At 37.7% G+C, this 24,137-nt stretch overlaps 1 protein-coding gene and 1 pseudogene across 8 annotated transcripts in view; one reads left to right on the top strand and one right to left on the bottom strand.

Annotated features, from left to right (window-relative positions):
- Positions 1–10,818: 10,818 nt before the first annotated feature.
- Positions 10,819–24,137, top strand: part of TBC1D19 (TBC1 domain family member 19) — a 107,223-nt gene continuing 93,904 nt past the window's right edge. For 3 of the 8 annotated variants that reach the window (XM_025051782.1, XM_025051783.1, XM_006918947.3), the window contains exon 1: positions 10,819–11,046. In XM_025051782.1, coding sequence (XP_024907550.1) covers positions 10,948–11,046 — 99 coding nt within the window. In that variant the 5' untranslated portion in view covers positions 10,819–10,947. Of the gene's footprint in view, positions 11,047–11,124; positions 11,351–20,307; positions 20,459–24,137 lie in introns of those variants that run through there. The other 5 variants (XM_025051786.1, XM_025051785.1, XM_025051784.1 and 2 more) reach the window with 4 other exon arrangements.
- LOC112485599 lies at positions 19,105–19,223 on the bottom strand (annotated as a pseudogene).

Raw genomic sequence — 24,137 nt, 5'->3', positions numbered from 1 at the left:
GTGACAAAGGCAGAGGATCTAAATCTTCTTGGCACTGAAAATAAGACCCTAGTTATTGGAAACAGCTCGAATTCAAATCCTGGAAAGTGTAGATCATTCTGAGATGAGGCTTAAAGGAGACAACATGGAAAGGTCTTAGCACTGTACCTGCTTCTTATTGAGTGTTCAAAATGGTCACCTTAGAGATATATTTTTAATTAATAAACAGGGTGCTAACGATCAAAGCTGCTGTGCCTTTCCTGCAGCCGCCAGGTTGCTCCTGAATGTGAAGGAGTGACGGTTTGGCAGAGTGGTCGGTAACTTCCTCCAGGCAACATTATGCATCATCTCCTTTTCCTCACGACTGGGCACTTGAGTTTGCACCAGAACCCTGCATCTGCGACGGGGAAAGAAGAATAGGGATAAGGATTCTACTTATAAACTCTAGCCAGACACATATAACTCGTCAGAGGCACACCTACATCCTGCGCTGTATTTTCCCCATAATCTCTCCCTACTTCTGTTAAAATACCTAGCACCTGCAACGGTGTCTATAACCTTTTCTCTTCCAGCAGTTTTTTTTTTTTTCCCCAGGGCAAAGGTCTTACTCATTGTTATGGATTGAATTATGCCCCTCCAAATCCATTTGTTGAAACTCTAATTTCCAGTGTAACTGTATTTGGAGATAAAGCCTTTAAAGAGGTAATTGAGATTAAACAAAGTCACAAGAATAAGACCCTAATCTCACAGGCCTGGTGTCCTTATACAAAAAGGAAGGGATACTGGGGGTGGGTACATACACCGACGAAAGGCCAAGTGAGGACACAGTTAGAAGCCAAGGAGAGGCCTCGAGCCAAGGAGAGGCCTCAGAAGAAACTAAACCTTGTCAGCACCTCGACCTTGGACTTCCAACCTCCAAAACTGTGAGAAATAGATTTCTGTTATTTATGCCACCCAGTCTGTGATATTTTGTTACGGTAGTCCTGGCCAACTAATACATTCATTTATGGTGGAAATGGCAGATTGGCATTCAACCTCCCTCCAGTGTGTCTTCCTGTACTGTGGACGCCAGAGAGCTCACAATGTCCACTTTCAGTTTCAAATGTAAATTAATTTCCCCCATTAGATGCCCTCATGGGAGTGATGCAGGGGCCATCTTTGGTCCACTATGAGTGTTGTTGAGACAAACACAGTCGTGAAGGTTCTGGGGTTTTCTGCGGTTGCATTCTAGTATCGAGTCGCTAGCTCTGGGTTTGTTGAGAGACAGTCGTGGTGATAGAGGTAGCCTGTTGATCACTAGATGGCAGCTGAGGCATTGTGTCCTCAAACTCATTAGTTCCTAAAGGTGACCTGCTTCTCCCACCCAATGGTTGTGGCAGAGGTAGCAGCAACGTTGGTGGGCAACACAGGCAGTGTTGTTCTGAAACTCAGTTCTGGAGCCCTGGTCTAAAACTCGCTCCTCAAGGCTTTCCCACTGTTTCATAAGTATTTAATGGCATCAAATCTCTTTCTGTTTAAGAACACTAGAACATTTTCTGTTTTTGGTAACTGAACCCTGACAGGTGCGTTCTTCTTGTGTCTTTGGTATTTTGCATAATGCCAGGCATATGTAAAAGATAAATCAATGTTTCTTGTTGTTGTCTAAAACAGTGGTTATTAATCTTTGATATGAATCAAAATCACCTGAAACGTTAATAAAAAAGATGAAGGCCCAGGCGCATTGAGATAGAATAGAGTCCTAACCTTTGTATTTCTATCAAGTTCCTAAAGAGATTTTAATACCCACCAAAGTTTGAGAAGCTCTGGTTTAAACATTCTCTGAGGCCTATCAGGGACCTGGCAGACTTCCAAGCACTGATACTCAGTGACTCATTTAATTCTCAATAGCCTTATGAAGTAGGAAGTAGGATTATCTCTGCTTTATAGATGAGAAAACTGAGGCATGAAGAGCCTTAGAAAGGTACCCAAGATCACACAGCTAGTAAGTGACAAATCTTAGTATCTAACCCGAAGCACCAATGGGCGTAACCATGAGACCCAAGCTTATGACCACTGTACTCGTTTGCTTAGATGAGCTCTTCTCTTTGCTGAGCCTAAAAATGAATCTTATTTAAATTTATCGGATTCCTCCAAGTAACTTTTTTAACTTAACAATATCCTAGTATCTCTGATTAGGTGATTTGTTACTAAAGAAAAATATTGGGCTAGCAAGAATTTTTCTAGTGAAACAATAGTCTCTTGGGTAAATGCCAATGTACTTCGAAGTCTAATAAAATTTATTTAAATCAAGAAATAGCTTGGAGGAATAATTGCCCTCAAATACAAAACTAATAATTCCCCGAATCTTGTTATTATCTTTGAAGTTAAGAATATAAAAAATGACCCTTAGGTTCATCGATTTAATAGAGAAAACACTATACATTTTTAAGAAGAAGAGATTAAAATAGTATTGCTTGTCTGCAGAGCTCCACACTCCTTTTTTCTTACTAATTGTGTTTCTTACATTTTCAAGATTGCATCTCTAAGATTAAAAAAATCTTATTCTTCTTCTAATGCCGAGAAATTAATAATGTGAGGAAGATATTAGAAGATGTCCAGAGGAACCTCTTACAGAGATGTGCAAAAATGCACAATGAATAAAAGGAAACATTCTTTCCTTTTATACTTTGTAACTCCTTTAGCCAATAGAATTTCTCAAATTTAAATTTATCATCATTAAGAGAGGATTTCTGAAAACTTCTAAAGATGTCATTTTTATCTATAGTTGGATTTGTAAGACAAAAATGGGACCTGAACATTTTTGAGGCAAAAATTATCTTCGTTTGTCCCAGAGAGGAAATGTGATTCTAAACAAGCTGGATTCAAATCCTAGCTCTGTTATTATACACTTTATTGTGACTTTTTGACAATCTGACTCTCAAGTCCCAGTTTGCTAGTCTATAAAATTTAGGGGAAATAACCCCTACCGTATAAGGCGTTCCAATGGTTAAGTGAGATAATATTTATTTTTCCCCCTCCAAGTTTAATCTCTGCAGCTCTGAAGCTAAAACTAAAATGAAAAGAAGAGAAACTAGACAATGACAACAACAAATCATGAAAACCAAAAACAAACATTCTAGAATCATAGGAATGCATGGGACAAATCATCAGAGAACTTGGATGTAAACTTGGCCTCTGCCTTGTTGTGAGACTTGAAACAATTCTCTTAATTTTACTCTTGTCGAAAGGAAATAAAAATTTTGACTTCCCAGGTTTGTTTTAATTCAGACAGTCCATGTTGCAGGAATATAAAAAGTAATTCTTGAAATTTATTAAAAAAATTTACACCTTTGCTCGTATCTTGAAAACCTTAAAATGTGCTTTTCAACCATACACATTTCCTGTCCCCTTCTTTGTTTATATTGTCAAGTAAAGTTATAGCAAATGAGTTAAGATGGAAACATTTATTTACCTGATGTAATATGTCAATGATAGTCATTTAAAGTGTTTCCAGTATGTTTTGATATTAAACGACATCACACACACACACACACACACACACACATACACACACACACACACACACACACACACCACAGAGTCTGACTGAAATTCTATACTAGTGGTGAATCACAGTCACCTCTTCCTTTCCCCTAGGGGCCGTGGTTTGCCTTTGCCACCTTCCCATTCCTTTAATAACAGTGCTATTTGACATGTATGTCATGTATAGTTCCATGAATTAAACTTTGTTTTGTTTTAGGAATCTGGAGAGACTATCTTTGTTTATTAGGACCCAGAGCAATGGACCACTGGCCCTAGATGCCTGCCAAGGGGCACCCTGGAAGGGGTTCTGGACCCAGCTCAAGAGTTCAGTCCCCAAGAATGAAGTCCGATTCTACAGGGACAAACCAGAAATAGAAGAACAATGCAGAAGTGTAAGGGGTCAAAGAGCCCCCCTAAACAGAAAATCAGAATTGAAGTGCTAGTAGAAAGTCAGAGTGTTAGGAAAAACAAAGAGGGTTCAAAGTAGAACGGGACTTTGTGGAAGGAGGTGTGACCAGGACAAGGGCTGTTAAAAATGTATGTTAAGAAGATAAATACCTCTTGTGATGGTTAATTATATGTTAACCTGGTTAGACTGCAGTGCTCAATTGTCTGTTCAAACACTAGTCTAGATGTTGCTGTGAAAGTTCTTTGTAGATATGGTTAGCATCTACAAGCAGTTCATTTTAAGAAAAGCATATTGTCCTTCATAACGTGGGTGGGCCTCATCCGATCAGTTGAAGACCTTAAGAGCAAAATTTGAAGTTTCCCGGAGAAGAGAGAATTCTGATTCAGGACTGTAACCTAGAAATCCTGCCTGGATTTCCAGCTTGCTTCCCTATGGATTTTGGACTCAAGACGGCATCATCAAATCTTATCTGAATTTCTAGCCTGCTGACCTGCCCTACAGATTTCAGATTTTCCAGTTCCCACAATCACGTGAGTCAATTTCTTAAAATAAATCTATCTATATCTAGATATCTTATCTGTATCTATCTATACTATATCTATATATCTATATCTATCTATCTGTATCTACCTATATCTATATCATCTATATTTTTATAACTTGGACTTTATAAAATTAAAAACTTTACAAAAGACCTTGTTCAGAGATCTGTAGGGAGCTAAAGCTCCCCAAATTCAAAAGAGTGCATGGATTGTCTCGGGAGGCCTGCTTGCATAGAAAAGAAAAGGCTGGTTCTGTGTAATTTCAGGAAGAAGAAGATTAAGTATAGCCTAAGGGAGTGTCGAAGGGAGTGTTAATTGAAGTGTCAATTGCACCTCCATCTTCAGGATGTTACTTTTGTGTTGTTTTGGGATACACAGAGGAACAGATTGTGTTTAAAAGGAGGAGAAGAAATAAACTCGGAGAGGCAGTGTGAGATCTGCTCTCCCTCCTGCACCCTGTCTGTCTTCTCTTTTTTCTCAGTCCCCGCTCCCCCATTCAGGTACCCGGTTTGACTTAGTCGGCTGGCTTCCGACAGGGATCTTGATTGATAATACCTCTGGTGATATTCTTCTCCTTGAACGCAAGGATGTAAAGTCTGGAAAACTGCTGGGCTGAAAATTTGGGCTTAAAGCTGCAAGACTTCAGCCAAGCAACCTCACCTGGAGAAGACTCCACCCAAGCAACCCCACCTTTAACCAGCACTTAAGAAGTGCCTGCTACCTTCTAGGTACCATATTAGGTACTAGACTTGATTAGGTTTCCCCAGAAGAAGACTCTGAAATAAGAACTCAAAATAGTGTAGTGGGAGTGATCTCAGCAAATACTGGTAGGGGACTGGGGAAATGAGGCAGGAAAGGGAATAAAAATAATAAAACAGGGTATATTAATGAGTAGGGGATAGCTGTGGGCTATTAGGTTTAATGGTGTTGGGGCACCATGCCCTTGAGGCATTTAGTTGTGTGCCATGGAGTGTGCAAAACACCAAGAATACAAATGGTACATTAATTTGTAGATGTTCCATTATTTAAAACATTTTTATATTAGAACACACAGAGGCATATTTTGAAATACACACATAGTCTTATGAATTTTTGAGATAAAACATGAGAACGCAAGGGTATTTGAGCTAAATACCCTTTAGGGAAACTCATGTTTTAGTGTAGTTTGTCTTTTTCCTCTCTCTTCTCTGTGTAAAACTTTTAATTCAATTTCCCATTTGAAAGGCTCCTCCTTGCCAGGACACTCACTTTATTCAGGGTCCACGCCCTTGCTTCTTCCACTGCCTATCTCAGGCTTAAGTCCTAATAATACACCTGCCGGCCCCTTCCCTAGAAGCCCCTTCTGTTAACAGTATCTGCAGTGTGGAGCTGCTGGATATGCATGAGAGTTCCATGCTCTGCCCCTCACTGGCTCTTCTCCCAGATGACTGAGCTTCTGACATATGGTTTTGATCTTCTTTCTAGGTCTAGAACTATAACTAAATCCTAATTCCCTGTCTGCAACCATAAGGACAAATTTTACCTTCCATAATGGATAGGTGCAAGCCCTACTGCAAACTTTAATTTGATCTCAAGTCCTTAATATTGGAACTGTTTTATTCTCATCTATATGCCTACGTTGCATGTGTCCCTGTACCTTCAGAAAAGTTGGAACAAAACAAAGAGGGCAGACATTATGTAAGTTTTCCAACAGGCAATGGAAGAAAGGCCATGTAAAATAAAAAAGAACAATACAAAAGGAGACATCTTGGAGTGGAAGTGTTGGGTCCGGTTTGGAGGAGGAGGTGAGAACGCAGAGTTGTAGTCAGAGGACTGAGGAGGAAATGAGCTGAGTGGATCCTGCTCTGCTGTAGTACCTGAAACTTAGAGGAAATTCCTGGAGAAATTAGGACATCATTTGGCAGCAGCGAACTTCTTTTGCCCTAGGAAGTACAGATTATATTAGAGAATAGATTATTTCCAATTTTATTTCTGTTTATTCAACCAGAAGGAATAACCTAAAATTACAGTAGAGTGGCCTCTTGATATAGAGAGGCCTTCATCAAAAGTCATTTGTGAACAAACTGCTTTCTTCACAAGTCACTAATTTTTCCTTTTTTTAGTAATAACATTTGCAAGTGTCATGTAATCTTTTACTCATAGACCTTACTTTCAAATGGGCCCATCTTATCTGTTTTTGTCTTTTAAAAGGTCACCATGTTACTGAGAAAGTGCCGTATCGATAAGTACTATAATTTAGATTCTAGGTCCTGAACTGCACACAATCCACTCTATGTGAATGGTAAGTGATCTGGATATAGCCTAACTCTAAGTACGTTAATTTATTTGTGGTCTGATTAGCCCAAATGTCAGTCAGGAATGTGCATTCACATCATATCATAGTAACGCTCTTACACTGAAGTATTCTGGACAAAATAGTAGAATCCACAAACCACTCTTCTCCATCTTTCTCCCGAGATTGAGGATAGCTCTCTTGTAGCTAGAGGTAGTCATGTGACACATCTTCAGGCAATAAGATGTATGGGGAAGTCTTGGAAAAACAGTCTTTCCTCAAAAAAGAGAGACATACACAATCATCAAAAACTCTTTTATTTTGCCCAATTCATGTCTGTCTTTTGAAGCAATAAACTGGAGAGTGAAAGCCAATATTCGAAAGGTGGCAGAATAGGAGAGAGAGAAAAAAAGAGAGAGAGAGAGAGAGCGTCTTTGTTGAGTTATTGAGCCAACCTAGGGACACTGCTTCAGACTTGTTGGTAATAATAAATATCCTATGATTTAAATCATTGTTGCTTGGATTTTCTCCTGTGAGTTTTATATTCTACATGGAGTCAACACAGTCCCTGAGATCGCTCACGGAACCGGTAGCCCAGTCCTCTCCATTCACACATCATCGCCTAGGGCCAGAGGCGTGAACGATGGGGAAGTGGAGGAGAACATGGTCTGACACTCAGTCTGGACTCAGAAACGAGATATGACCACCTTTGCAAAGAGAGATGGCTTGCAGAATCAGAAGGGGCTTTTTTTCAAGAGAGCTTTCGTGAGCCTTGAGATTTAAGCACCTCTGGGGTTTTGCAGTTTTGGGAGCACCAAGAAGCAGCAGTTTAGACAGCGGTTTTGGGACATCAGACATCACTAAAGCAGGCAAAGCAGATCACAAGCAGACTTTTCCCCAGGCACGCAAGTGCCGCTTTCTGAAGAGTCCCAGAGGTAACAGGAAGAGACTTTGAAGAGCCCAAGGTCTTATTCCAGCATGTGGGAGCTAACTATCCAGCGACAGGTAATTGATATCTATGAGCTCATTTGTTCCCAAAGACAGTGACATCTGTGACATTCGTGATAAAACACACATTATTTTTATTTATTGTCAATTCCTGATGGTGCACAGCTCAATTTGTTCTGCAGACATGACCTGCTAAAGGAAGTGTCTCTTTCTAAAACAACAGCTGAAAATACTTTTTATTGTAGACTGTAGAGTTTATGCACGCCCTACTAGTGTGAATACAGTAAGGACATGTTCCAAGATACCCTGACGTGTGCCTCATTTTTGTGTTAAGCTGCCCAGGTGATTTTGATGTTGTCTACATCCTTGCTTGTGTGAGGCCACTGGTCATAGTTTTCAAATGTGTCCCTCCACCCCTCACCTACAATGGAATTTGTAAATAGATTAAAGCATAGTAGGTTTGAGAAAGGCAGTGTTGGGCGCAGAGCCTTATACATGTGAGCCCAGAAGTGCCTCTGCTCTGAATTTGAGGGAATTTTGAGACTTCCCTCTGTCTCTATTTCACTTTTGTCTCTGTTTATATAGTTTTAACCAGTCAGATAAGACTGGATTCCTTTTGCTATTCATCTGTTAGACTGGGTCATGGTTCACTCTAAAATGTCAGAAATAGAATGTTTTCCCAATCTCCCCTCACTCTGGGTAGAATAAGAATTTCCAAGGCAAAGTTCCCCCGTGTGGGATGGAGATGGGACTCTACACCCTCTGTTTCTTATGCAACAATAACTTCAATAATATGATTTCCAGATATGCGGGTGGGAGACTCAAGGGGCCTGTCTACCACGACAGCTCTTTGTGCACTGGCCTCGCCATCCAGTTGGGACTAAGAATTCCTTGAGATAAGGCACTATTACTTACTCACCTTTGTATTCCTTGCCATTCCTAGCACAGAGCAGTTCTGAAAAGTTTTGCTAAATCGAATTGGAAAAAGAGAACAGAGGGCATCCTGGAATTGAATTATACTTCAATGCACCTGTTTCTATCTATGTAAGAAACAATTTTTTTAATGTTAGAATTAAGATTTCTTTTTTTGCTCGGGCATGCCTTCAGAATCAAATCTACACTTCTTAGCTGTTGCTTTAAGACTGAAAATTGCTCTCTCCTTAAATAAACTCTAATTTAAAAGCCTCTATCAGTGGGAAGAATTGTCCAAGCACTTTTATATATGTTGCTACATTTAGTTACTTTCCATTCATACCCCTTTTAATAGTACAGGGCATTATTTTTATTTCCTTATCTCGATTTTAATATTTAATTTATTCATATTATTTATTGATATTTTATGCTAGGTACATTTGTTCCTCATAATATCCCCTCAGGTGAGCATTTTGCCCTCTTGTTACAGATTCGAAAGCTGAAACTCTGATTGGAGCAGGGACTCATGCAGTCCCAAGAGTGCGCAGCAGGAAGGGAGGTAGGCTGTTTTCTGTCCCAGGCACCACACCTTTCCTTCTGCTCCACAGTTTTATCTTCTTTCCCCTCTATGGTTTTTAACCTTCTCAGCATAAGTATCCTTATCTCTTTAGTTATTAATCACTTTACTCCTTTCAATCTCAAAAGAACTGTCTTCATAGTTTTCGTTGTTGTTGTTATTGTTGAAAATGAGGTTTGTGCTGGGAGATTCATGAATGGGTGGGGTGTTGGAATGGAGAGCTGATAAAGAGTGGAGATTAACTCATTGGTAAATCTGAGAAATTCCGAGTTGTGGGAGAATGTTCTGTAGAGAAACTACATGTTTTGTAGAGAAACTATGTTTTGTAGAATGTTATTAATTGCCTTTACTTTTTCTCCCTGCTTGCTTCTTTCCAAAGTTGTTTTAACAAACAAACCTGACCAAATACATTATTTGAAATCTGTATTACCCATCACAATATTCTGAACAGTGGTGTTATGAATAGTGGGGTGTCATGCATAGATGCCAGAGGTCCAGTACCTTTGAGTTTCTATTTTTTACCTCCTCTAGTCCTTTGCTATTCAGAATGTAGTCCTTGGATCAACAGTGTTGCAATCCCCTGGGAGTTTTCAGAAATGCAGTTTAGCAGGCCCCACAGGAGGAATCTTCTGATTTCTAAGCACATTAAAGTTTAATGTAGTTAGGCTAGAGTTTTTGCAGCGATCTTGGTCTGTTCTCTTGGAGTCCTACCTTTGCTTTGCTTAGAGTATATACATATTCACATTCGAAACAAATTCTTGATTATTTGGGCAAGATATTCTAATGTGTGTATTATTCCATACACCTTTTCCTGGCTGCCTTTGGAAATGTCATTCAGTTGGTTAAATAGGTTATTTCTAGTTCTCCTCAGGATCTTTGGTATGTTTCCTTGAAGGCAAGAACCATGTTTTATTTACCTTTGCACCCACACAGTTTCTTGTATGTAAATGCTCAACAAGATAAAAGCTGAATGAGTTTGAATAAGTGATTGAATGAACGAATACATGGGAGAAGAGGAATCTTGATGGTACATTCCTTGAAGACTGGGACAATGTCTTACTCATCCTTGAATTGCCAGTGCTTCCCAGAAAACCTGTCAATAAATGATTCCTGGTTAAGTTGTTCCACAAGAGGACCCAGTATGTTTATTTTTGGCATAAGACCACAGAGAATGGGAGCAGGAGAAATGGAAATAAAATGGTGTGCTAAGTTTACTGCTAGGAACTCTCAAAATTGTTACCTAAGCTAATCATCACAACATCTTGTGAACTGAGTATTATTTTAGAGGCAAAAACTGAATTCTGAAATTTAAGTACCTCGCCTAAATTCACGCGGCTAGTGTCAGACCCTGATAATTCTTGCAATTTGCCATGTCTTTGTGTGCACAGCCCTGTTTCTGCAGAGATTGAAAGATAAAAGAGGAATGATCCTTTATAATAAAATACAAAAATGAATGACTTTCTGAGTTCCCCTCGTACATCGGAAGCGCTGTGTCTCTGGAAGAAAGAGCGCCTCTTGCCTTTCAACCACAAACTAAACAATGCAATGAAAAGCTACCTCCCAGCAGGTCGTTTTCCGAAAACGGAACGCAGGTACTGAGACCTTCAGGCGCCGGGGGGACCAGAGAGGAGCGGACACAAGGCCCGCAGTTGCTTGGTAACGCCCGGAGGAGTCCCAGCATAATAAGGTCCCAGAGAAGTGTCACTAGCCCCAAGTGGGACCCTGTAGCCCGCTCGCTTCGCGCCGGCTGCCTGTCTCCGCTGTCTGGCGGCCTAGGGCAGGGGAAATGTTGCAAGAGCAGTCGGATCTATCTCTCATTATTGCTCAAATAGTCCAAAAGCTCAAGGGCTCCAATCTGTACGCTCAGTTGGAACGGCAGGCCTGGGTAAGTGAGGCCGAGTGGGAAGGGATGGAGACGGGCGGGGCTGCGGCGGTGCCTGGTCTTCTGAACCCCGCTAACCTAAGCCGAGGCCCGCTTCTGGTCACTCCAGCCCGCTCTTGTGCACGGAAGATCCTCTCTTCCATGTGTAAGGTCCACTTGCTCAGCCTCGCGAGTGGGGTAATAGGTTTTTAAAGAAGGGTGGGGCGCATCAAGCCTTTCTTCAGGCCAGAGAAACGCTGAGATTATTCATTTGTACTGTAGACCGTTGCCGGGTCTAATTTTTTTTAAACTGCTGGAATCAGCGGAGGTAGGTTGGACCACGCCTTCCTTCACCTTTTCTGTTCTGTAGGTGGGTTTGAGCCCCCCAGGTGCTTTTTTGCTTTAGCTTCAGTCTGTAACCTTTCACTCTATCCTACCGGCAATAATTCCCCCTCTGTCCGTCCACCCCACATTTACTGAGTATTTTCTAATATACGAGGTTCTTTGGATGCAGAGATTGAGCAGATCTTTGCCTTTGTGTGTGTGAATGTCATAAATGGAACCATACAGTATATAAATTTTCGTGCCTGGTTTATGTCATTTAGATAAATCTTTTGAGATTTATCCATGTTGTTGGTATTTCAGTTCTGTTCCTTTAAAAAATATTTTCAATGACAGTTCACAAACAGTATTATATTAGTTCCAGGTGTACAACATAGTGATTAGATATTTGTATACCTTACGAAGTGATCACCTTAGTAAGTCTAGTTCCTATCTCAGTTTTGTTCCTTTTTATTGCTGAGTAATATTTCATTGTTTTGATGTACTATAATTGGTTTATTCATTCATTGGTTTGCTGGGCATTTTCGGTTATACAGTTATGGGTTGTTTCTGGTTATAGAAATTGTGAGTAAAGCTAATATATACATTCTGGTACAGATTTTTGTTTGAATATTTATTTTTCCCCTGTTTGGGATAAATATCTATGAGTAGAATTACTGGATTGTGTAGTAAGTGTATGTGTAATTTCATAAGAATCTACCAAACTTTTCCCAAGTGGCTGTAGCATTTTGCATTTCCACCAGCAGTTATGAGAGTTTCAGTTGCTCTGCCTGCTTGCTATTACTTGATGTCAGCTTTTTATTAATTAATTTTATTTATTAATTACATTCCTCTTGTAGGAGTGTAATGATATCCCATTGTGACTTAAATTGCATTTCCCTAATGACTAATGATATTGAGCATCTTATTAGGTTTATATCTTCCTTGGTGAAGTATTCTGTTCACATCTTTTGCCCATTAAAAATTGTGTTTGTTCTCTTATTGTTGAATTCTAAGGATTCTTTATATATGACACAAGTCCTTTATCAGATATGCACCTTGCACATATTTCCCCAAGTCTGTGGATTATTTTTTCATTTTCTTAACTGGGTCTTTCAAATAGCAAAATATTTTAATTTTGATTACGTACATTTTTTTTATCAATTTCTTCTTTTACAATTTGTGCTTTTTGTGCCCTACCTAAGAATCTTTGTTTTGTTCTAGAAGTTTTATAGTTTTAGCTTTTACATTTAGATCTGTGATCCATTTTGAGTTGATTTTTGTATATGATGCAATGTAAACTATTTTTTTTTTGCATGTGGTTGTCTAATACCATATCTATTTCTAATGCCCATTTGTTAATTTCCTTGACATCTTTGTTGAAAATTGATTTAGTACACACACTAACTGTCTGGCTCTGTTCTGTTCCATTGATCTATTTGTCTATCACTATGGTAATGACTGTGTCTTTATAGTAAGTCTTGAAATCAGGTAATTAGTCTTCCAAATTTGTTCCTCTTTTTCAAAATTGTTTTGGCTATTCTAGGTCCTTTGCTTTGCCATATACATTTTTAGAATCATTTTGTAAATTACTACAAAAAAGCTTGCTGGAATTTGGATTAGGATTCTATTGAAACTATAGATTAATTTGAGAAGAATTGACCTTTTAACAATATTGAATTTTCTGGCCCATGAATACACTTTATCTCTCCATTTATTTATATTTTCTTCATTTTCTATTGTCAGTGTTTTACAGTTCATTATACAAATCTTGCACATATTTTAAGATTTCCCCGAAGTATTTCATGTTTTTGGTACTATTATAAATGTTGACTTTTTGCTCATTTCAGTTTCCAATAGTTTCTTGTTAGTATACAGAAATACAATTGATATTTATCTGCCATGCATCCTGTGACCTTACCAAACTTATTTATTAGTTATAGAACCTTTTTTTGTAGATTGCTTAGGGTTTTCTAGGTACTTGTTTCATATATGAATAAATATAGTTTTACTTTTTTCTTTCCAATCTATATGCCTTTTATTCCTTTTATTTCTTTTTCTTGCCTTGTTATACTGGCTAGTGCCTCCAGTGCAATGTTGTATAGATGCCATTTACTAGATTGAAGATGCTCTCTTCTATTCCTAGGTTTCTGAGAGTTTTATTATGAATGAATGCATGCTGAATTTGTCAAATACCTTTTTTTTGTATCTGTAGAGATGCTCATGTGATTTTTCTTTTTCATGTGTTAACATGGTGAATAATACTGATCAGTTTTGGATTTTGGACCAGCTTTGCATTCCTGAGATACTTTCCACTTGGTTATAATGCAAATGTATTATTCTTATTATATATTTTATGATTCAATTTGCTAATATTTTGTTGAAGATTTTACAAGTATTTTCATAAAAATTGGTTTGTGGTTTTATTTTAACATCCTTGTCTAGTTTTAATATCAGATAACATTGATTTCATAAATTGAATTGAGAAGTGTTCCTTTCACTCCTGTTTCCTGGAAGAACTTGTCTGGAATTAATATTATTTCTTCTTAAGTGTCTGGTTGAATTCCAAGTAAGGTCATTGGAGCCTGGAGTTTTCTTTGTGGGAACATTTTAAATAAAAAAAATTAATTTAAAAAATATACGCAGGGCTATTTAGGTTATTTATCTTGTTGAATGCTCCATTTGTACTTGAAAAGCATTAGCATTCTGCTGTCACTTTTCTATAAATGTCAATTAGGTCAAAGAGTTTGACAATTTTTTTGAAGTGTTTTATATCCTGACTGAGTATGGAGGCTTCAGTCAAAACAGTCAGGAGGCAAGCTAAGTTTGAATTTTGTTATTACTGTTATTAGCTTCAGTGTACCACAGGCTTCAAATATGGTGGGCTGCTGTAGCATTGTGCTTAGAAAGAGTCCTGGGATATAAGAGGGGTTTTCTCAGAGTTTCTACTACATCCTCCACTTGCATCTGTCTCTGCTTACCTGTGCCACAGAGAGAAGTCTCTCTCCTTGCTCTTATTCCTTCCCCTGTAGTCTGTTGTTTCTCAGTCCTAAATTCATGGTAGGTACAGGTGTTTTCTGATTCCTTGGTACTGTCTAAGTCCATGTGCATTGGGAGTGGGCCTTTCTCAGAGTTCCTTCTTCTTCTCCCACTGGCAGCCAAACTGTATCTGTGACAGATTCCTGCTCCTCCTTAGTTCTGGCTTACCTCTGCTTTATACTGGTATATGATCCTGAGCCCAAGAAAGTTTCCCTACCTTTCCATGAAGTAGGTAGTTATTGCATTTATCTCACCCCAGAAGCAATGAGTTATTGCCTGGTGTTCAGAGTGGTTTAGTTTCTGAACCCTCCCCTAGAGGTTTGATGCCTTTTCCTCACATGAGAGGAGAGTTTGGGCAAGATGGCATGGTTCTATGCTTGTTCTGCAGTGGCAACCTATCCCTTCTTGCACACCTGGGTCACAAAAAAAAGGGGCTCTCTACAGTTCTCTGATCTTCCCCTAGTCTTTTGTGTGGGCATCTGGTAGAAGACTTTGGAAAACAGCATGCAAGGAAGTATGAATTCCCCTTGTGTTTTGAGCTCCCAGTCATTCTATACGAACATGCTAGCCCACATCTAATCTATAAGTTAAAATTTTAGCTGATTAGCTGATTTCTTTTTTCTTACTTGTATGGTAGCCTCCTTTTCCTCCTGTGCTCTGCCAAAGGCGAAATAATTTAGAGTCCCAGCTGTCCTTGAAGGGGCTTGTTATTCTTTGGAATTTAGTTCACTTGATTGTCTTACATCTTCAGTTTCTGATAAGTTCAAAAGTTATGATTTTGTAGATTATACTATTTTTTCTCATTGTTGGGGTGGGAGAGACATTTCTTATACTGGCTTTCTACATTCTGTTAGCAGAACTCCAATAATAGGTGTTTAAGAATTGCATTTATGTCCACAAGAAAGATTGGTCTGTAATTGTCATTTCTTATAATGTCTTTGATAAGTTTTATATTCCCCCTTTTTTATTTTCTATTTGCTGCAAGAGCGTTATGAGATTTTTTAAAATGAATTGTTTGGAAGAATTCTCCAATGAAGCCTGTGTCTCAGATTTTATTTTGGGAAGTTATATTTTTAATTAGTGGACTTTATTTTTTAGAATAGTTGTGACTTTACAGAAAAATTGAGCAGAAGATACAGAGTTCCCATATATTCCCTCTACCCTTGCATACAATTTCTGCTATTATTAACATCTTGCATATGTAGTACATTTATTGCAATTGATGAAACAATATTAATACATTATTATTAAAGCCCTTAGTTTATATTAGGGTTCTTTGTGTTGTACAGTTTTAAGGGTTTTGACAAATGTATAATGTCATATGTCCACTATTCTGCTACTTCATAGAATAGTTTTACTTCCCTGAAAATATTCCATGCCTACCTACTCATTCCTCCCTCTTCTGCTTTTTTTTTTACTGTTTCTATTTTTTTTTTTTTTTGCCTTTAAGAATGTCATATAATTGGACTCATATAGTATGTAGCCTTTTCTAGCTGGCTTCCTTCCCTTAGCAATATATATTATGTTCCTCTATTTTTTTCTTTTTGACGAATAGTATTTTATACTGTGGATGTATCACAGTTTGTGTATGCATTCGCCTATTGAAGGATGTCTCGCTTGCTTCCAGGTTTTGGCCCTTATGAATGCAACTGCTGAAAATATTCCTATGTAGATTTTTGTGTCAGCCTAAGTTTTCAGCTCATCTGGCTGTACCATTTTGCCTTCTTACCAGCAATCAATGGAAGTTTCTGTTGTTCCACATCCTTACCGGCATTTGCTGTTATCAGTGTTGTAGATTTTAGCCATTCTAATAGGTATGTTGTAATATTTCACTGTTGTTTTAATTTGCAATTCCTTAATGACATAGAATACTAAGCATCTTTTCATATGTTTATTTGCCATTTGTATGTCTTCTGTTCAGATCTTTTGTCCATTTTTTTAATTGGGTGTTTTCTTATTGTTGAGTTTTAAGAGCATTTAGTTTGTGTCAGGCACAATTTTAGACCCAGGGGTTACAATAGTGAATAAGATAAAATTTTGCCCTCATGGATTGATGCTAATGTTACAAATAAAACAGGCTCACAATCCCTTATCCAAACCCTGGGGCCAGATGTGCTTTGGAATTTATATTTTTTCAATTTTAGAAAGGTAATTTATGCATATACAGTATGCTATTTAATATCCCTAACATGGTCTTGCAGCACCTTGTAATTATACACATTAATATTTATGCAGCAAAATGTGTGGATTTTCACAAGTGTGATAAATAAGGACTATAAATAGTCTCATGTCAATTCAGGTCAGATCAGATTTTGCTGTCAAAATAAGTTCAAGTCAGGACATATTTGCCCCAATTGCATTATGAAAAAACTTTGGTTTTCAAGTTTTTGGAATTTCAAATAAAGGATTATGTATCCATATCTATAACATCAGACAGTTAATTGATAAAATAAAAAGCAGGGCAAGGGAATAGAGAGAAAGATAAAGCAGAGTAATGAGATGATTACATGGGAAACTCAAAAACGTATATTTACTAGTTCTTAAGATAAAATAACAGACCTATAGTATTATAAATTCAAAAATATAATTATAGAACTCTTTAAGATAATGCAGTTTTGGACTTGAAAAATATGTTATAACAACTTTGCTTTAGTTTATATCCATCAACATTTAATAGAAATCAACTAACTCTTAAAAGGCAACTTTACAAATCAGCTTTGACACTATACTTTTAAATAACTGGATGTTTATTTGTTAAATGCCTTTACAAATTTATTCTGGAGGGCATTTTCTTGCCACCAGCATTTTCTGGACTGCTTCCATTTTGTCTGTTTGAGCATACACAGAAAGTGCTGGAGCAGTTAGGAAAAAAGTTAATTAGAAAAATAAAGGCACATAGAGCATTTTCAAAGACAACGTAAATGATTTTTAGATTTTCTCCCACCACTATTGCTTCTCTTTTTGTATTATAACTAAGCATTGACTGTATTTTCATGTATCCTTATATATATTGAAGTTTGATTATTTAAGATCTTAGTGTGGTAACATGGAATCTTGTGTTTCTAGAAGGGGTTATGTTTTTGATTTCTGAGTTTCCTCAGTTACTTTGTTATGAAGCCAACCTGCATCTTAAAATTGAATACACTCACTCATCCTCTAGACACTAGAATAATAGCCTACATCCAAATTTGATATCTAGCAGTAGATCATCATTATTTGTATCATGCATTATTTGTACTTAAAATGGATGTTGTGTAAAACCTCAAATGTTATTTCCATTCCATTAAGTATTTAATAAGTCTTTTTGGTCAGATTGTTATTATAAGTAATAGAATTGTGAAAGGAAGGAAACTGAAAGAAGATAGGCTTTGGAGAGAAAAGACATAATATAAATGATAGGATGTTGTCACAAGTCTTGAACTCCAAAGCATCCCAATGCTAGTGTCCCTTTACTAAAAAACCTATGAGCTTACATCTCAAATATTGTTTGTTTTGTATTCATCATTATCAGAAATATGTACCATATATACAGAATTTTGAGAGCATAAAAAAAGAGAGAAGAAACTGATCATTTATTATTTATTTTAGGGAAATGAAAATCAAATGGATTTAATTAAATATTTTAATTAAATATATTGTTTGAAAGGCATGGATAGGTAGAACATATATTGTTATTGAAAAACCTGTGCCATAATTAGAGCTTATCTTCTGTTCTTTTTTTCCCCCGCCCTCTCTAGGGTTTGGCATATACTAGGGGAAACCCCAGATTGGACCACTGCTGTTGATATATAAATGAATAATTCAGGGACTCTGATTGTGTTTGGTGTGAATCAGGGAGTGGTATCATCCTTGCCCATACCAACCTTGGCTACTGTCATGTCCTTTAATCCTGGAAAGTGAGACAATGAAGAAATTAATTATGGTGTACAGGATTTCAAAATACGAAACCTCTTGTCTTCATAGAATTTATGTACTGGAGGGATAAGATAACTATTAAAATGTGGGTTTGCTTTGTGTAAGTAAGTGTATCTCTCCATGTTTTATTCCTGCACTGAGTTGCTTAGAGAAGGTCATGTAAGATTCTTGAATTAGGTAGGGCCAAGTTGAAATGAGAGGGAAAAGATAGATTACTAAATGTAAACTGAAGACTGTTTCAGGCATAAAGTGTATTATGAAAGGAGGCTAAAAGTAAAGATGAGGAGTGAGGGGGTTAAGACAGCCAGTGCTGGCAGAGAAGTGGGTCAGCTTGGGGACATCAGCAAAAGAAACCAGTGAGGGATCCATCTTCAGGTGAGAGAAGCCAGAGCAGGGCTCCAGTTACACAACCCAGATTGAGGAAAGGGCACGGTCAGCTGGCATGGGGCCAAAATTTCCATTTCGAAGTTAAGACTTATTCCTGGCCAAAGGCATGTCCATTGGGACTACTAAAATTATAGAAACAAATCTGGTCCACAGTTTTAGAAAGATCCAAAAATTTTAGGAAGAAATGGGAATACTCAACTCAACATGTTTTAATGAGCCTCTCATGTGGTGGTGAGGGGCTCTTGGGAGAAATTAGACAAAGTCCAAAACAATTATGTTCATGATAAGAATGCTTGGAGATTGATGTGGGAAAGGGCATCATGTCCTTTTTTGTTTTGTTTTTTCTTTTAAGCAAGGCAACCCTTGGTTGACTTCACAGATTGCAAGGACCTTGTCAGTTTACAATCCCTTATTTTTTTACGCCTACAGCACCTGGTCTTACTAGATAGTCTGCCATCCAAATGCTAACCAGGCCTGACCCTGCTTAGCTTCCGAGATCACATGGGATCGGGCTTGTTCAGGGTAGCATGGCTGTAGACATGTCCTTTTTTATCACACTTTTCCTTCATTTTGTTTATGTCCTTCAATACATTGTGACTTCATCAAGAGCGAGGGAGGACTATGTCTTGTTTTTCTTTTTATATCCAGCAACTGGCATACAGGAAGTGTTCACTTAATTATTGAAAGAGGAATGCAAATGAATAGGCTTATACTAGGGTAGAGATTATACTAAAAGGAAATGGCTGGCTGAGGATGGAGAAGACTTGGACGGTACCCAAGATGGGAAGATGGGAGCGAATTCCAAATGTAAGAACAGTGAGAAGGCTAAGCAGGTTTCTGTTGTAGGGCACTTCTAGAGAGCACAGATTATATGGGTTAGGTAGGAGTAGATTTTAGAGGATCGTAAATGCCAAAATGAGTTTGCCTTTATTCTGTAGGCAGTGAAGGTGTCACTGAGGTATTTTGAGGAGGGTGAAGACATGAAGGTGGTTTTTAGGAGCGTTCATCTGGCACTGGTGAGCAGGGCGGGGGTAAAGGAGAGTGTTCCAGCTTCATCCTGCACTTTATTCCTTCCCACATTCTGTCGGAACTTCTGCTGTTCCACAAACTGTCGGTGCACAGGAACATTCCCATGCCGTTGCTCCTCAGCCTCTTCTCCTGTGATCCCTCTTTCTAGTTTCTTCATTGCTCCTTTCCCTGGATGGTACCTCTGTTGTAACATATTTTCTTTCTTATGGTGGAGTTAGTTTTTTTATTTTTTTAAATTGGCTATTCTTTTCTGGACTAAAAATCTGAGCAGGGCGGGGGTAAAGGAGAGTGTTCCAGCTTCATCCTGCACTTTATTCCTTCCCACATTCTGTCGGAACTTCTGCTGTTCCACAAACTGTCGGTGCACAGGGACATTCCCATGCCATTGCTCCTCAGCCTCTTCTCCCGTGATCCCTCTTTCTAGTTTCTTCATTGCTCCTTTCCCTGGATGGTACCTCTGTTGTAACATATTTTCTTTCTTATGGTGGAGTTAGTTTTTTATTTTTTTAAATTGGCTATTCTTTTCTGGACTAAAAATCCCAGAGAAGAAGAACAGTGTCTTATTTGTCTTGTGTTTCCCATGGGATTTTGCAGGTCTGGATATAAGGAATGTGTAGAGCAAACACACTCATTGAAAACGTGTTTCCGAAGTACTATGCGATAGGTACTGTGCTGGATCCTGGGGTACAGAGATGAAAGACACTTGTCCTCAAGAAGCCTATAGTCTAGTGGAGTGGTTCTTAAGGTATGGTCTGTGGACCCCTGGTGGTTTCAGGTCAAAACTATTTTATATAATACAATATATAATCTATAATACAATAATACCTTTTTTAAAAAAGAAAATCTCATTGTGCTGACATTTGTGCTGATGGTAAGAAACAGTGGCAGTGCGTTTAACTGCTGGTGTCTTAGCACAGAGCAGGGGACTTGTACCAAACCGTATTAGTAGTTGTTGTATTCTTCACCATCATGTATTTACAGTTAAAAAAGTCAGTTTTACTTGAGTGTCCTTCATGAAACAGTAAACAGTTATTAATTTTATTAAATCTCATTTCTTGCATACACATTTTTAAATATTCTGTTCAAGAAAATGGAAAGTATGCATTAGGCACTTCTGCTGTATGTTGAAGTAAGATGATTATCTAGAGGAAAAGCACTCCTGCAATTCAGTGATCAACTGAGTTACAAGCATAACTGCTTTTTAAAAAAACAAAACAACATTTTTACTTCAAAGAACAATTGACAAACTATTGTTACTCAGACTTAGGTATTTGGCAGACATTTTCCCTAAAATAAACAAAGTGAGCCTCACTTCAAGGAAAACCATTATGTGTTGCCAGTGATGAAATTCAAGCTTTAAATAAAAATTAGATTCTATAAAACCCTATCCACTTCTGTGAACTTGTTGGCTTCCCACTACTTAAAGACTTTTCTGATGCTATTGATGGTGATATTAAAAAATGTTGCTTTTTGATATTGTTTAATAAAATATGTCCACTGCATCACTTAGTCAGTCAATATATTTGAAATGATCAATGCATACTGTTACAAAAGCATGTATAGGTAGAAGATTGGTTCAAAGTGTAAGGCAGATTGATACATATTCATATAATAATAAAGTATGAAAAGTTTATTGATATTCAGATTCAGCGTTGCAGCTAATCTGTAGGACACTACTCCTTGTTAAACTTTGGTGTACTATCAAAGGAGAATATCAACCTTATGAGAAAAGGATATTACAATACCCTTCCCTTTTCCAATTATATATCTGTGTGACACTGATTTTTTTCATCTACATCAATCAAAATAATCTAGTGTCACAGATGGAATATCCCAGCAGATTGAAGAATCCAGCTATCTTTTATTAAACCAAATATCAGATTTGCAAAAATGTAAAATAATGCCTAACTTTTGTTTCCGAAAATATAGTTCTTTTTAATAAAAATATTTAGGTTAATAAATTCTAATGGGTTTATATTATTATTTTTAAATTAGTTAAATAATTTTATTGTGGTCAAATATATGTAATAATTTTATTGTGGTAAATATATGTCATATTTTTCATTTTAAGTATTTTTTAAGTGTACAGTTCAGTGGCGTGAAGTACATTTATATTGTTGTGCAATCATCACCACTGTCTATCTCTAGAACATTTTTCATCATCCCAAACTGAAAGTCTGTACCCATTAAACAAGAACTCTCCATTTCCTCATCCCCACAGTCCCTGGCAACCACTGTTCTACTTTCTGACTATGAATTTGACTATTCTAGGTACCTTATTATACAGTAAGTCCTCACTTAACACTGTGGATAGGTTCTGCGACTTTAAATGAAATGATACATAATGAAACCAATTTACCATAGACTAATTAACATATCTAAGAATCATGTTGAACGAAACGATGTTATTTGAGGACTTGCTATGTTTGTTTTCCTGTGACTGGCTTATTTCACTTATAATGTCAAGTATCATCTGTGCTATAGATGTGTCAGAATTGTCTTCCTTTTTAAAAGCTGAATAGTATTCCATTGTTGTATATACTAGTTTTATTTATCCATTCATTCATCTGTGGACACTTGGGTTGCTTTCATGTTTTAGCTGTTGTGAATAATGCTGCTATGAGCACGAATGTAAAAATATCTGTTCAAGTCCCTGTCTTCATTTCTTTTGAGTATGTACCCAGAATTGGAATTGCTGAATCATATGGTAATTCAATTTTTTTGAGGAACTGCCATACTAATAAGAAACCAGGTTTAATTTTTCTGTTTTAATTTCTAATACTGTAAATATCAGGGGATGTAATCCACATAACAAAAGCACTCCTAGATCCTTAATAATTTTTAAGAGAGTCCTGAGACTTAAAAGTTTGAAGATCAGTGGTCTAGTGGAATGAGTGAAGTAGAGAGGTCAGTTAGGAAATTACTATAGTGGGGGACAAGTTGGACTGGACTTTGCTCAGAGAATGGCCAATGGGGTAAGAAGAACCTGTCGTGTGAAGAGAACCTGGAGAACCTGGAGAACCTGGAAATACATGTGACCTGGAGAAGAGAAGCTTTCAGGAAAGACACAATAGCTACCTTTGAATATTTGTAGGTAGCTCACAAAAAAGGGATTAGGCTTATTTTCTGTGACCTTGGAGTGATGGTGGCAGATTTTAAGGGGAATCAATTTTAGCTCACAATAAAGAATTTTTTTACAGAATAGATCAAAGATGGAATTGGCTAAGGTAGGGATGCAGTGATCTTGTAAACTAGGAAGAGAGCTTACAGTGTCTAAGTTAGAGTTTTCAAGCCAGAAAGCCACTTGGAGAGGAGACTCAGTCATTAGTTGACCTAGAAGAACACTATAGTCCCTTCTAACCCTGAAATTCTATGATTCTTCAGGCACAGAAAGATGAAGTCCAGGATTAGCATGGTGGCATAGTGAGAGTAGAGAGGATGAGGCCTCTTTAGAGGGAATTAAAGGATCCTCAGAACCCTTTTTATAGACCTTCCTATGCCCTGGTTCAAGTCTCTGCCTTCGTGGAGTGTTTAGCCTCAGTTTATCTCAGCTTCTTTGACCCAGCTGCAACTTCAGCCACTTTGCTTTTGTAGTTTCCTTTACTCACCAGGTCTAGGGATTTAAGATTGCCAGTGGCCAGTGGTTTGGATTAAGGCTGTGCTGGTGGAAGTAGAAAGAAACTAGAAAGATTCGTGTGTGTGTGTGTGTGTGTGTGTGTGTGTGTGGTGTGTGTGTGTGGTGTGTGTGTGTGTGTGGTGTGTGTGTGTGTGTGTTAGAGGGCGTAGGGATGGAGGTGGTCATGTGTTTGATTTAGAGTGCAGGAAGGTGAAGATGTCAGAAACGTCAGTGTAAGAAAGTGGGCGAAGGATGGGTGCACGCAGGGCCGTGACTAGGAACGTGCTGCACACTGTCTTGCTGGATTGTATTTCTGATCATATATTTTACCAGCTCTTATAGTGAGCTACAGGCGTTTTGTTTAAAAGAGAGCTTAACTTTTGTCGTAGACATTTTAAAAACCTCTACCTCCTGTCACCCTTCCATGCTAATCTTTTACGTGTTGTCCATTGTCACCTGGGCACATCTTATATTTTATAACAACTTCAATTTACATTGGACTTCAGAGCCCAAAAATGACTTTGGAAAAGTTTATATTTGAGCCTCACAATAACTTAGTTCAGTTAATAGTTTCCCTATTAAAAAAGGAAAAGAAAAGCAGAGAAAGAAAATTGAAATACAGAGAGGTTAAGTAATTTGACCAAGATAATAAATACGGCTGAGAGATGATTCCAGGCCTTCAGATACAAAATCTCTCTCTCGTTTAGTCCTACCTAGTTTTTAAACTATGCTCTATTACATCCAAGGATTCTGAAAATGTTCTAGTCATTTAGAAATACTTGATTTAAAATTACATGAAGAAACAACA

Source organism: Pteropus alecto, unplaced genomic scaffold (genome assembly GCF_000325575.1).
Source record: "Pteropus alecto unplaced genomic scaffold, ASM32557v1 scaffold5, whole genome shotgun sequence".
Taxonomy (NCBI): Eukaryota; Metazoa; Chordata; class Mammalia; order Chiroptera; family Pteropodidae; genus Pteropus; species Pteropus alecto.
The sequence above is the reverse complement of the archived record's forward strand: the minus strand, read 5'-3'. Positions and strand labels throughout refer to the sequence as shown.